Source organism: Diceros bicornis, chromosome 1, assembly GCF_020826845.1.
Source record: "Diceros bicornis minor isolate mBicDic1 chromosome 1, mDicBic1.mat.cur, whole genome shotgun sequence".
Lineage (NCBI taxonomy): Eukaryota > Metazoa > Chordata > Mammalia > Perissodactyla > Rhinocerotidae > Diceros > Diceros bicornis.
The window spans coordinates 89388077-89402782 of record NC_080740.1 but is presented as its reverse complement, the minus strand read 5'-3'; the positions used below and the strand labels follow the sequence as shown (position 1 = coordinate 89402782).

Genomic DNA, 14706 nt, shown 5'->3' with positions numbered 1-14706 from the left:
AGTCCAGCTTACAGGTATATAACAAAACCTTAAAGACAATTAATAGGACTAGAATTTAATATCTACAAAGGTGCAAACATAATTTCTCTCTCCACAATTATCCCCATTTTTATCAAAGATAATCATACTAAATATCTGAGTCTATGTATATCTTTCTCAAATATGACATTCCAGTCAAAGCCCTGATAATATAGCCAATATTTCCAATTGTGTCCTGTTATAAGGAGAACAGATTCTCATTGAATTTATGCAAATACATATATCGTCCTAAAAAGAATACTGAAGAGTTTCTCAATTCTGGAGGGATCAGGTAGGGACAAAAAGATAAATGTTTTAACCCTTGTTGTAAAGATACATTTTCTCAAAGGAGAGGAGAAAAAGGGTCCTTTAAATTCAGTTCAGTGTGATGATCTTAAAGTTAACCAAAACCTGCATTCTAGAGTATTTGTCAGGATCTTTTCCATGAATTTCTCTGAATATAAAACATATGTGCCAAAGCACCAGAGTAAAACAATAATTGTCTTTAAATGACAAAAGTACCAAAAATAGCAATGGTTAAAGAGCTGATAAATGTTCATTATAACATAATTGACAAGTAAATTTGGTCATTTCCATGACTTACATTTTAAAATTATGACTGATAACATTATTCCAAGATATATTAGAATTTTAGGAATTTTCATACAAGCTCTAGAACATGTATTTTAATAACATTCACCTATACAATATAACCTAAGAAGGCTTATTATCACTTATTTGACATTGCTCCATTAATTTGACACATCAAATAAGCTTAGTTTAACATCTCCTTTTTTTAGGAGAGAAAAAATCCATTCAGAAGTCCCAGAGGCCCTCTGGAAATTCCCAAAGTTACTTTCAGGTCAAAAAGACTATTTAGAATTTTACTTTTGGGAAGCTGGTCAAAAATATCAAAAGGTTTTGGACATTTGACCAAATAGGATCACAGAAAATTATGAAACCATACTTAATTATCCATTTATCAAAAGTGACAAAGAGATTTCAAAGACAAGTATAGACGATTACGTAGCTGCAAAACTTTAGCTCTTTTTAATAGAAAAGACTCAGCTATTAACATAAAGCACAGGAAATAATTTTGATAAAACACAAAAAGGTATGGAAAAGCCTTTCATAATCTCTTATCAGGACCAGCCCAAGCAAACTTTGTCGTTTTAACAGACAAAAGGAAATTAAGGTCTAGTTTTACAAAAGTACACTATTGATATTAAAGCTTATTTTAAAACTTTTATAGCAATTTTATTTAATCTTATCCAGCTTGATCACATATAAAATTTCTTTCCAAAGATTCCTATTTCTCAAACCTCCTACAATTTTCTCTTTACATTCAGATTTTGTCCTTTCTTATTCTGGCAACCATTTTACTTTAGGACAAAATTACTTCCTCTCTTTCTTTTCTTCCCAACAAAAATGTGTCCTTTGCGTTCTGAGCTCTCTGACTTTATTCAGCGTTGGGAGAGGCTTTGTCCTTTCAGGGGTGGGAGTTTGTCCTTCCCAGTTCAAGTGCAGGTACCTTGCTCAGTTCTGGGGGTTGTCTCTCGGGGGTTGCCTCCTTTAGATCCCACTTTCTGACACCATATATGTCAACTTAAAAAGCAAATCAGACAGTTGTTTTACTTGCAAAACAAGTTTATTCTGGAAAAGCCAAAGAATTGTAATTCAGGATGTGCATGCTATTGCCCCCAGACCAAAATGAGTTCGCTGCCTGGTGAGTTAAAATCAGACTCTCCACCAGAAGTAGTTGTCACACAAAATAGAGTATATTTGCAGCAAATAGGAGACCACGCAGAATCATTTTCAAAGTCGTGGTGCTCCTGGAACATAGAAAAGCAAGTCCTTTTATTTCGGGTGGGGAATGAGTGTTTAAAAGGGAAGTTTTGTCATCACATGTAGAGGCAGGTATTAGCTGGCGCAGGCACAGTCTGAAAACATGCTCTTAAGTACATCACACGTTATGCTAGTAAGGCCTAGGCTACTCCTAGGGTGGAGAGTACAGTATTAAGATGAGGAAAAAGGCATGTTCTGGTCATCTTTAGGGTCATCTGTAAGGTGCTGCCCTTGCAGTGGGCCTTGATCTGATTCAGGCTGGTTGAGGCTGACATAGCTCAGAAAAACAACCTTGAGGGAGTGTTAAGCACCTTTAAACTTCCTGCGAGCTGCTTAGGGAACGCTCCAGTGACACTATGGCAGACGACAGGCAAATCCAGCAAGCAAAAGAGAGGCATGTTATTTTATATAGAAAAAGGAGGTAGTTGGGAGCCGTTGCTTTAAATGAAAGCCCATTGGAGGAAAGCAAGAGTTCAGGGTGATGAGGGGTTCTCATTGGCTTAGTTGCTGGGGTAGTCAATTTCCTCCAGGAGATGCAATGTATATCTTTTCTGTTGAGGCCTGTGATTGAGGATTCTTGCCTTTTGACCATTCTTCTCTCTTTGTTGACAATCTTTTTGGTAATTGACCTTGGGTGGTACTGCCTGGGAGCTCCCCCAGGCCTCCTGACTCCATTTTAAATGAAGTTTCCTTTTATTAACTTTCACAATATAAATCCTGTGTGTGTGTAAGGAAAAAAAAAATGCTAGCATATGAAGAAGATTCCTGAAAATGAAAGTTAGGGAAGGAAAATTAGACACCAAATAGTCTCCTACCCAAAGTTTAGCGACTTCATTGGTATTCTTTGGCATCTAAAAACCTTTGAAGTCTCCAAGAATTTCTGGTTGCAGTGGGGTAGGGAAGGGGATTGAGGAAAGAAAAGGGCCTCATTTCCTAAGGCCCTTCTCAGAGCCTCATGCTTTATATGTGGACTGACTTAGTATTTATGACCTTATGATTATGACCCCCCCCCCCCCCCCCCCGCCCCGGTGCTGCTGGTGGAAATGTAGATGGTTAGAACCTCTTCATGGATGATTTGGCAATATCTATTCAAATAAAAAAGTGCACATGTGCACGAACGTTTGTACGGAGATAGTCACTGCAGTATTGTTCTACAAGCAAACTCATGGACACTAAATGTCCATCAAGGGGATCGGTTGAATAAACGATTATACATTCATTAAGAAGAATGAGATATCTGCATATACTGATAAGAAATGATTTCTTACATGTGTTTAACACAGAAAGCAAGTTATGTAAGGAATGCTACCGTTTTTTGGGGGAAAGAGGATATACAAACATTTATCTACCTTTCCCAAAGTGCTTATTTACGCTTACACTATCTCTAGAAGGCCACACAAGAAATTTAATAATATGTTCCAGAAGACGACTTTTGGGACAGAGGAGGGAGGGGAACTAACTTTTCACTCTATTCTTTTTTGTACTTTCTACGTACGTTACCAAGTGCGTGTGTTACCTTATAAGAAAGATTTGTTTTTAAACTTTTTATTTTGAGGTAATTGTAAATTCACAGATTTGTTTTTAAACAAACTTCTAGCTGCTTCATCACCTCGAAAACCCTCTGCAGCCCACAGCCCTTCTCCAGGGACTGGCTGGCGCTGGCTGCTCACCACTGATTTAAGGGATGTGAAAGGTGGGGAATAATCCAAGGTGGGGGACACAGGTGGACACTGACTTTTTACTCTGTCTCTTCTATATTTTTTTGCATATATAATCATGTGCATATAGTATCTTTTAAAAACAAAGAATTTGTTTATTTAAAAAATTCCCCAGATGCATTCTCAACACCTTCTCCGCCTCTCCCTCCCGCCGACCCCACAAACCCCCAGCCCTTTACCCCGGACAAGCTCACCGGCTGGTCTTTCTCCAGCAAGAAGTCGAGGGACTTCTGCGCTAAGTGAGGGGGCCGCGGGGTGGGGAGCAACCCTAGAAAAAGGGTATTTTACTGATAGGAAACTGAAGTTTAGAAGGATAGCGTTGGTTTCCGTCTTCGATTAAACAGGGATACAAATATATCTACCAAGCAATAGGTAAGGGGGAAATAAGGACCCTAAAGACCTCAGAATCGTTAACTGTGAAAGAAATTGAAAGCGAAATCAGTACTATTTGAAAACACAAAGGCGGGCGCACACTGCATGCCGGGATTTGTAGTCCCTTCCGGGGTGGCCTACGGTGCGGCTGCGCGGAGAGAGGCCTCTTCCGAGCGCATGCGTACGACGGCGTGGGCGGCAGGACTGAGCGTTCCAGAGGTGTGGCAGCTGCGCTGGTGTGCGGGAGCTGGCCATGGCGATCCCCGCGGCGGCAATGGGGCCTTCGGCGCTGGGCCAGAGCGGTCCTGGCTCAATGGCCCCCTGGTGTTCAGTGACCAGCGGCCCGACGCGCTACGTCCTCGGGATGCAGGAGCTGTTCCGGGGGCACAGCAAGACGCGCGAGTTCCCGGCGCACAGCGCCAAGGTGCACTCGGTGGCCTGGAGCTGCGACGGACGTCGCCTGGCCTCCGGGTCCTTTGACAAGACGGCCAGCGTCTTCTTGCTGGAGAAGGACCGGTTGGTGAGCTGGCAGGGCCCGGCCTAGGCCAGGGAGAGGGGCTGTGGTGAAGCGAGGTGTGGTGGTGAGGAGAGAATGGCGGTGAGGGGAGTGGAGGGGGTAAAAAGGAGGCGAGGGGAGGGGTAAGGAGGGGGTGTGGGGGTGAGGAGGCGGTGTGGTGCGAGAAAGGAGTGTGGGGTGTCGAGGGAGCATGAACGAGCTGGAGTGGTAAGGAGTGAGGAAGGGGTGTGGTGGAGAAGAAGACAGGGGAAGGAGGAGGTGGGGGTGTGTAGGAAGTCTATAGTAAGGAGGGGTGAAGATGAGGGGGAGTGGAGGTGAGGAGAGGGTGAAGACTGGTGGTGAGGAGGAGGGATGGGCCTGGGGTGAGGTGGGGGTGTGGGGGAGTGGTAGGAAGGAATTGCATGATGGTCAGGAGGGCTCCTTTGAAAATGATAGGGCGTCCTGTGTGAATGAGCAGGTGGGTTGGGAACCTTGGTGGCAGAGTGAGGTGGAAAACCAGATAGGAAGAGAAAGGCCAGGAAGGACAGAAGAGTAAGGGCATTGATGTGGAACACAGCCTCAGAACAGTTCAGATTGATTGAGGAGGAAGGGGGGGCAGTATTGGAAAGAGTTTTGGGGAAGAGGCTTGGAAGGACTGGACTCTTTAATTATCCAGATTTTTTGTCACAACATATCTTGGTTTGAATGAGGTTGTTACATGTGGAAGCAGGTAACATATGTGTGAAGTGACATTTGGATTCTATTCTTTCAGGTCAAAGAAAACAATTATCGGGGACATGGGGATAGCGTGGACCAGCTTTGTTGGCATCCAAGTAATCCTGACCTCTTTGTTACTGCGTCTGGAGACAAAACCATTCGCATCTGGGATGTGAGGACCACCAAATGCATTGCCACTGTGAACACTAAAGGTGACTTCAGAGAGAGGGCAGTAGGAAGATAAGCTACTTCTATTTGTTCAACAAGCATTTTCCAAATATCTTCTCCATACGTGGTCCTGTGTTAGGTGTGGGACATCCTGAGCTGAATAAGACAGTCTGCAGCTCCAAGGACCTCATGGTTTAGTGCAGGGAGAGAGGCATATGGATAAAAAAACCCTAACATAATACAACATGGTTCATCTTATAGTGGAGAAGGTCTATAATGTGGATACCCAGAATGGAAATGCTTAAGTCTGCCTGGAGGAGACAGGATAGCCTCACAGAGCAAAAGTGGTCAGGGTACTTGGGTGAATGGGGAGGGAGGCACTTCCAGGAGGGAACAGCACGTGCAAAGGCATGGAGAATTTGGGATACTGCTGATAGGCTAGAATGGCTGATCTTGGAATGAATGGTCTTGGTGATCTGGGAGAAAATGACCTGGAAGTTGTGCAGTACATTTATAGACTCTGTTCTTCACCTGGTATCGTCTTATAAACCTTGAGGCCATTTATCTTATTCCGTTGACTAAGATGTCATTGATTATAAGATGCACCAATATTTTATGTTCCATTAGGAAAGAAAATAAAGCTTCCAGATAACCATGTACTCCCCAAATTTTGAGATGCATCCTGATGCGTTTTCAGTTGCATCATAGATAGTAAAATGTGAAAAAATATGTATCTTAGAATTGGTAAGGTTGACAAAATTTTTAATTGTTGTGTTCAGTGTGGGCCACGGACTTTGTTGACAAGACTTGTACCTGGAGGTGGAATGGTGTAGTGCCTTCCCTAAGTATATAACTGGTGATGCATGAGTGATTTAGGTGGCGTCTGGGTAACCCATCAGAAACTGGTTATGTATATGTTTTAATGTCTACTAGAGAAAAAGAACTAGCTGAGAATTTATTGCTAAATTGAAGCTAAATCTAAGTAAAATTTTTTTCTCTTTTTCCTTTTTTTTTTTTTTGTGAGGAATATCAGCCCTGAGCTAACATCCATGCCAGTCCTCCTCTTTTTTGGCTGAGGAAGACTGGCCCTGGGCTAACATACGTGCCCATCTTCCTCCACTTTATATGGGACGCTGCCACAGCATGGCCTGACAAGCGGTGCATCAGTGTGCGCCCGGGATCTGAACCCTGGGCGCCAGCAGTGGAGCGCGCACACTTAACTGCTACGCCATCGGGCCGGTCCCTAAGTAAAATTTTTTGATTCAATATTAGGAAAAATCTTGAATAAAGAAAAATATAGCAGTTACATGGTTAGGATAAAAATTGTGACAATGGCATGTAAATGACTGGAGTTGGGGAAATGGTGGTATAAGAGAGAATAAGAAGCTTTGTAGTCAAATCTGGGTTTAAATCTTGGCTCTGTTCCTTTGCTTTGACATTTCAGCTCATCTCTCTTATCTTCCATTTCTTCATCTATAAAATGAGGATAATTTTATATCCTATAAAAATTTTACACTGTAAAATGAAGTGTCCCTGAGAGAAATATTGTGAGGACCAAATGGGGAAATTTGTAAATGAATGTGCTGGACTGGTTGTGACCCGTAAGTGGTAGTCCCCTTCCGGGTCGTAGTTGCTTTGACTAGGACCTTCATGAATGAGCTCTAGAGATAGCTCTGGTCTGTCTAGAATAACAAAATAAACTTCTGGAGGATTACGGGCAAACAGTGTTTTGCTGACTCTATCTGCGTTCCCAGGGGAGAACATTAATATCTGCTGGAGTCCCGACGGGCAGACCATTGCTGTAGGCAACAAGGATGATGTGGTGACCTTTATTGATGCCAAAACACACCGTTCCAAAGCAGAGGAGCAGTTCAAGTTTGAGGTCAATGAAATCTCCTGGAACAATGACAATAACATGTTCTTCCTGACAAATGGCAACGGATGTATCAACATCCTCAGGTGAGGGGGTTCTAGCTTAGGGAACTGTCATGTGTTTGTACTGGGTGCTGTGGTAGATATGGAGATGAAGTAGATGTGAGTCTATCCTGAAGGAGCTTAAAGGACAAGTAGTAATAAAGAATTCTAACCCCCTATTGAGCATCTTTGAGCCAGGCACTTTATGTTTTACTGAGTCCTCACAGAAATTCCAGGGAGTTGATGGTGTGTTTCCCATTTGACAGATGAGGATCTGAAATTCAGAGATGTTAAGTCACTAGTCAGCTAGTGAGCACTAGAACTGGATGTACCTTGAGTTATGGCTAATTCATACTCTTAAGGTCTCAGCTAAAGTATCACTTTCCCTCCAGGGAGGCCATCTTCATCACCTCCCTCCCCCAAGGTGAGAGGCATGTTAGAGGCTTATTTTATGTACTTCCTGTTGGTGGCATTTCTCATTCTATGTTGCAACTGCATGTTTACTTGTCTGTATCTTGCATTAGACTGTAAATTCCATGAGGGTGGGGACTGTGTTTAACTTGTTTACTGTTGAATTCCCAGTGTGTAGCCCAGTACCTGCTACACAAAGTAAGGATCTCAGTAAATATTTGTTCTTTAGATGAATGAAATTGTGGAGTTGCAACTCAAGTCTGTCTGTTTCTGTTCTTTCTACTATCCTCGGTGAGCAATGCAAGGCAGAATGAAATAAGTTCTGTGATAGAGGGGCTGGGAGTTTGCTATGGAATCCCAAGGAAGGAAACATCACATTGACTGTAGGAGTTGGGAGTTGAATGAGGCAGCTTCTGAGGTTGACCTTGAAAGATGAGTAGAATTTTAAGAACCAGTAAAAGGGAACCACACAATGGACAAAACAGGTGTGAATGAGCATGACTTGCTTGGAGAGTGGTTGGTAGGGTTGCTGGAAGTGGTGGCAGATAAAGTATCTGAAGAGAGGGCCTAAAAATGGGAAGATAAAGTTGAAATGTAATTTGGGACCTGATTATAAAAGGCCTAGAATTCTATGCTTAGCAACTTAAATTGTATCCAGTAATTTTACCAGTATATGTCTTCATGTTGGTTAGTCTGGGTTCATATTCTCAGGTATGTGGTATGCCCTTTCAGTGTGTTGTTTGAAATCTTTTTTATTTCAAGAAAGTCTTCTTGAATTACAGTCTTTGATATTTGTTCTGTTGTCTTTGGTTTTCTTCCTCAGTGTCTCCTGTTATGGTCTTAGCACCTCAGTCCTCCTCCCACAATTTGATTGCTGTCTATCTTGTTTCTCAGCTACCCAGAGCTGAAGCCTGTGCAGTCCATCAATGCCCATCCTTCCAACTGCATCTGTATCAAGTTTGACCCCACGGGGAAGTACTTTGCCACAGGAAGTGCAGACGCTTTGGTCAGCCTCTGGGATGTGGACGAGTTAGTGTGTGTTCGGTGCTTTTCCAGGTGAGTGACTCTGCCAGCACTTTTCTTGTTGGGTAAATTAATTTTATTTCATTTTGGGTGAAATTGTGCGCTCCTCTTATTGGGTTATTCTAATATCTCCTCTGTCTGCTCTGTATCGTAGGCTGGATTGGCCTGTGAGGACCCTCAGTTTTAGCCATGATGGGAAAATGCTGGCATCAGCATCCGAAGATCATTTTATTGACATTGCTGAAGTAGAGACAGGTAACTAAAACCCTTGCTACCTTAATGAGAATCTTCTGCCTTTCATCTCTGGCCGTCAGGACTTCTGTTGTTGTGTATTTTCATCTCTCTACACCTCTACTTCCCCAGCATTATCATAAATGACTTTGTCTCCTTAAGACAAGTTTGTTTATTATGACTGTTATAATCGAGTATGAGGGAGCAAAGAGTTAGGAAAAGAAGGGGGCGAGTCTGAAAGAAAGTGATTTAGGAAAATATTTTGCATTTATTAACTCTAAATTCTTCCATTATAATGAAAAATTTTAAATACAGAACGTAGGAGGAAGAAAAGAGCATCGCCTATGGTCGCACCATCTAACTGCAACCTCTTTAAGCGTTGTGGTATATTTCTGTCTTTTGTCTGCATGTGAAGTTAAAAAATGTATTTTTTTATAAGTTAAAGAATTATCAAAGTAGATGTGATTTGCTTTAAAAGCAACAAAACAACTTTGCTATAGAAAAATGGGAGGAGAGTATTCATTTTACAAAAGAATTTCCTCTGGGGCCGGCCCGGTGGTGCAAGTGGTTAAGTGTGCGTGCTCTGCTGCGGCAGCCCTGGGGTCGCTGGTTCAGATCCCGTGCGCGCACCGATGCACTGCTTGGCAAGCCATGCTGTGGCTGCATCCCATATAAAGTGGAGGAAGATGGGCACGGATGTTAGCCCAGGGCCAGTCTTCCTCAGCAAAAAAAAAAGAGGAAGATTGGCAGCTGTTAGCACAGGGCTGATCTTCCTCACACACACACACACACACACACAAAAAGAATTTCCTCAGATTGATTTATTAACGTAGCTTTATTGTTTTTGGAAATACATGGTACTTTAGTAAAAGAATTCAAACTATATAGAAAACATCAAAGAAGAAAGTAGAAAACTTGAAATTCCACCATTTAAAGAGTGCCACTGTTGATAACATTGTGGTGAGTGTTGTCCAGCCATCCAGAGAGACGGCAGCTCCTTTGTGTGACCCCAGTTCCTCTGATGCAGGGGTGCTCCCCTGCTGCTCTGGGGCCTGCTCGCCTCGCCTGCAGGGTGGTACAGCTTCTCTCATGGCGCTGGCTGCTGAGCTCCACTGCCCGCTGTAATGGGGTTTAGAATTCCTCTGAATATACTAGTATGTACTTGACTGTGTGCCAGGAAGGCTTAAGCTGCCTAACTATTAGGTGGCTTCTAATCTTTGCACCATTATAAATAATGCTGTGATGACTGTCACTTATGTACTTCCTTTTCCTTGTGTGGTCATCCTTTTGGGTAGACCATCGAAGTGGTATTACTGGGTCTAAGGTGTTCACCTTTTGTGAAGGACTAAACCACCTTACAGAACGGTGATTGCGTGTTTGCTTAGTGCAATGCGTACATGTGCGTCTTTTTCCCATGCCATCGTTGTACGAATTTCTTTTAATTATCTACTTTATCTAATACATGTAAAATGTGATTTAATTCACATATAATCTTTCCGGAATATATCAAATATGGCTGTATTACTTTTTAAAAATGATTTAGACAAATACTCTTAACATGTTGGTTGGTTTTTTTTTTTCATTTTCTCTATAACCTAGGTTAAAAATAAAAAGCAAGATGATTATCAAAGTAAAGCACAGTTATATTATTTACAGCGTTGTTTTATGCATAAATGGGAAACAGTCTAAATTTTCATTATCATGGACTAATTAAATAAGTTGTGATAGGTTCGTGTTACAGTATGCCCAGAGAAAGGCAGCTGGCTATGGGCTGACGCGAAAGATCTGCGAGGCGTGGTAGTGAAAGCGCAAAGCAGGGGCCAGTCAGTGCATGTGATGTGTTCCCATTTAGGGAGAGAAACCAAAGCTAATATTGTAGAAAAACATTTGGAAGAATTTATATCAGACTTAGAAGATTGGAGGAAGATTGCAATAAGGAAACAGGATAAATTTAAATTTAAATTATTAATCATCATGGAAATCAGTTAAACAAAATTAAAAATTTAGTTCCTCAGTCACCCTGGGCACATTTCAAAGACTCAGTGGCCACATGTTGCTAGTGAGAACTGTATTGGACAGTGCACATATGGGATGTTTCCATCACAGAAGTTTCTATTGTACAGTGCTGCTTTGTGCCCTGTACTGTTTGAATTTTATGCAGTAAGCATGTCTTCATAGATTAGTTTGTAAAATAAGAGTAATACATGCTCATTATAGAATATTTGGAAAATGCTAACAAATATAAAGAAATTAACAGTCACACACAGGTCCATAATTTAGAGATAACCATTGCTAACATTTAGTATATTTCCTTCTAGTGTTTTTTTCCTCCTATATAGATATTTTTTATGTTGTTGGAATCATATATTAGATACAATTTTGTATCCTACATATTTTTAATGGATAAATGTAAAACAAAGTAAGAATTAATTTTAATTTTATTCTTGATAGCAGATATAACAGAACCTCATTTTAATACAGTCCACTTGATTTTCAGCTTTTCAGACACGCCATACACATTGCCTCAGTCTGTTGGAACTTTAATGGTCTGGAATAGTAATGTAGGTCTCACACAGTCAGCACCTTATTTGTCGTTTAGAGATTAAACTTTCTAATACACGATCAAGATGTTAAAGTTTATGAAGCCACATGGTTATTTGGGAAACATCTTAGAAGTCTTCTTCATGTCTACTCTGGTTTTCTTGAACTGTACAAATCTCTTTATCTTAACCAATCCCATAGCAAATGACATGGAGTGAAAGGCCTCAAGAGGAATGAGAAAGGAGGAGCAGACTCTGAAACCGTTCTTTATGTCTGTAACTCAGAAATTTGCTCAGATGTATAGCTATAGACTGCCAGATCCTAGTATCATGAAGAGTGGTTAACTGTCCCTGAAATAGAATTACTTAAAAAAAACTCTTTCTCTCTCTGTGTATGTACACACACTCATACACACATGCATGTGTATATGAATAATATTTTTTTAAACAGCTTTATTGAAATATAATTCTCATACCATACAGTTGACTAGTTTTAAGTGTATAATTCAATGTGTCCTGCATTTTTAAATTGGCACCACACTGTAAATGTTTTACTACATTAAAATCTTAACCCTAAGGTTGAAAAACAGTAAAGCAGGACTAGGAATAACGGCTTTGGGAAAATCATGTTTAATTTCAACAAGTAGAAGGAATAGGACTTTTGGGAAAAGAAATCTATTTGTAAGGCATTGTGGTTTATTAGAAAGCTCTGTGGCTTTGGAAACAAGACTAATTTCCTGTGTTAACTCTGCTTCTTCCTTGAGGTGTGACTTAACTGTTAAGTTACCCATTTCTTTAAAAATGGGGTTTAAAATTATTACCTGCCTTGCTGGGTTGTCATTATACTTTATTCAAAGTATGGTCCATCTGATTCATAAGCGGTGCTCAACAAATCGTAACTGCTGTTACTGTTTTTCCAGGGAGTATAGAATAGGGGCTCAGAGCATAGGCTCTTAAGTTAACCTGCCTGCGTTCAGATCCTCCTCTGCCACCTACTGGCTTGTGACCTCTTTGTGCCTCAGTTTTCTCCTCTGTGAAATGGGGTAATGATTGTACCTATCTCATGGGGTTATTATGTGGATTAAACAAATTAATATAGGTAAGTATTTAATCTCATGGGGTTATTATGTGGATTAAACAAATTAATATAGGTAAGTATTTAATAAGTGTGGTCTCTCATTATTAACATATTGGTTGGTTTCTCTATATTGATTTTTATAGGAGACAAGCTATGGGAGGTGCAGTGTGAGTCCCCGACCTTCACCGTGGCTTGGCACCCTAAAAGGCCTCTGCTGGCGTTTGCTTGTGATGACAAAGACGGCAAATATGACAGCAGTCGGGAAGCAGGAACTGTGAAGCTGTTTGGGCTTCCTAATGATTCCTGATAGGAGGACCTGACATGGGGAGAGGAGGCCCTGGCAGAGGCCTTCCTTTGTGTAATTAGTTTGCTTTGTTCTCTTGGAGTTGGTGGGCACCTAAAGTATTTGTAAATTGGTATAAATTATAAAAGTCTTTTGTCAGGCTGCCCATTTGAGTTCCCTTCCTATTCGTTATGTTAGCAGTTCCCATTCTTTCCCTCCTGCATGAGGGCTCTGCAGTGTGAGTGATGACACTAGTGTACCTTGTCTTCTGGGGACCTGCTGTCTTCCTGCTTTTGGGCGTGTAGTAGACCTTATTGAGCTTGCTTCTGCTTAAATAATACCTAGTTTGGAGGGGTGGGTGAGGAAGGGTGAGATGGGGATGAAGATTTTTTTATAATTAAAGAAATGTATATAATTGTGAGAACTGAGCATTTAATAAAACTGACTTTTTTAGTATGGGACTTTTAAAATTATGGTTATTATTTTATATATTATATATTTATATATTTTATATTTAATAATAATATAATAATATATAATATAATATTAATATTAACTATATCAATATAATATATAATATATAATAAAATAATATATATTATATATAATAAAATTATTATTTTATTATATTATTACAGGGCGATGTAGTTTTGCATTTTTAGAAAAACTCAGAGTTTAAAGATTGTAATTCTATCAGTTAATGTCTTAACTAAGAACTCTAAAATGCAGGGACAGAACGTGAAGTGCATGGACAATTGCAGTCCTTTATATATTGTTAATGTTTATGTGTACGTGTACTTGGCCTCATTCTTCAAAGGGTTTGTAGATAAATTTATGATAAACACTGAGAAAAGTAGTAAAATATAAATGAAAAATGCATAATCAGGATAAGACATATAAATTAGAAGAGAAAGTCAAGATGGGGGCAATTAAAACAGAAATATGCAGAGAATAAGGACCTAACTGATTGATTGAACTAAAATTGTGGCTCTCCACTTCCTGGTGGCAAAGTGAAGAAGGGGATAGTCAGCTAATTCTTATTAAAAAGAAAAACACATACCAGCTCCCCAGGGAAAGCAAAGCTTTCGTTAGCTCTTACCTCCAAAAGGAATGGCTCATGTAGGGGATTGCTACCTATAAGCAACATCTTGATTTTCATTGTGTTTTAATGTATTTCAGCATTAAAAAAAAAAAAAAAAGAAGTATACCTCAGTAAGTGATGTTTGTAGAAAATTTTGGAAAAAGCAGGTAAGCAAAAAGAAAAATATTCCTGGCACCAAGAGATAAAACCACTATTAGCATTTTTGTGTATATCCTCTAGGAGTTTCTTATGCTCATATTTATATATAAAAACATTTATCTTTATAAAAATCTTGAAGGCTAGACAAATCAAGTATGACAAGATAAAGTATGCAATGTGCTCAGCAGCATGTTGGGCAGTATTATAAACACCCAGTAACTCTTAATAGACATTTTTAGTTATTGGACACTCTCTATGTCTGGTACTGTAATGAGCACTTTCCATCAGCTATTAACTCAATTTTTGCAACAGCCTTCTGAGGCTGGGTTTTATCACCATTTTACTACCTCAGGGAGTTCAAGTAACTTGGTGTTACTCATTAAGTGACAGTATTCAGATCTAGGTCTGTTTAAGTCCCATATACCTTCTATTGCAATGGCTGTTCTGTTTCCCTTTGCCATTCCCATTTTACAGATGAGCAAACCTCAGCTCTGAGCAGTCGACTATTGGCCCAGGGTACTGCGTGATTGATTGAGCCTGGTCTTCAGGCTCAGTAGTATTTCCTCCAGCCCCCAGAACAGCCTCTACCTCCACCTGCCCTGAAGAATGGTCTTTTCAGTTGCAAACCAACTTGCCACCTCATTATATGAGA

General features: G+C 40.4%; 1 protein-coding gene across 1 annotated transcript; it reads left to right on the top strand.

Annotated features, from left to right (window-relative positions):
- Positions 1-4155: 4155 nt before the first annotated feature.
- Positions 4156-13275, top strand: THOC3 (THO complex subunit 3). Its single transcript, XM_058546278.1, has 6 exons — positions 4156-4473; positions 5222-5378; positions 7089-7293; positions 8554-8715; positions 8837-8937; positions 12675-13275. Exons 1-6 carry the CDS (start codon positions 4207-4209, stop codon positions 12836-12838), a joined length of 1056 nt encoding a protein of 351 aa, XP_058402261.1. The 5' UTR covers positions 4156-4206; the 3' UTR covers positions 12839-13275.
- Positions 13276-14706: the final 1431 nt, after the last annotated feature.

Coding starts and splice junctions, on each gene's coding strand:
- THOC3 (XM_058546278.1), top strand. CDS start 4,207: ATGGCGATCCCCGCGGCGGCAATGGGGCCTTCGGCGCTGGGCCAGAGC. Junction 5,379..7,088: donor TGCCACTGTGAACACTAAAG/GTGACTTCAGAG, acceptor CTGCGTTCCCAG/GGGAGAACATTAATATCTGC. Junction 7,294..8,553: donor GGATGTATCAACATCCTCAG/GTGAGGGGGTTC, acceptor CTTGTTTCTCAG/CTACCCAGAGCTGAAGCCTG.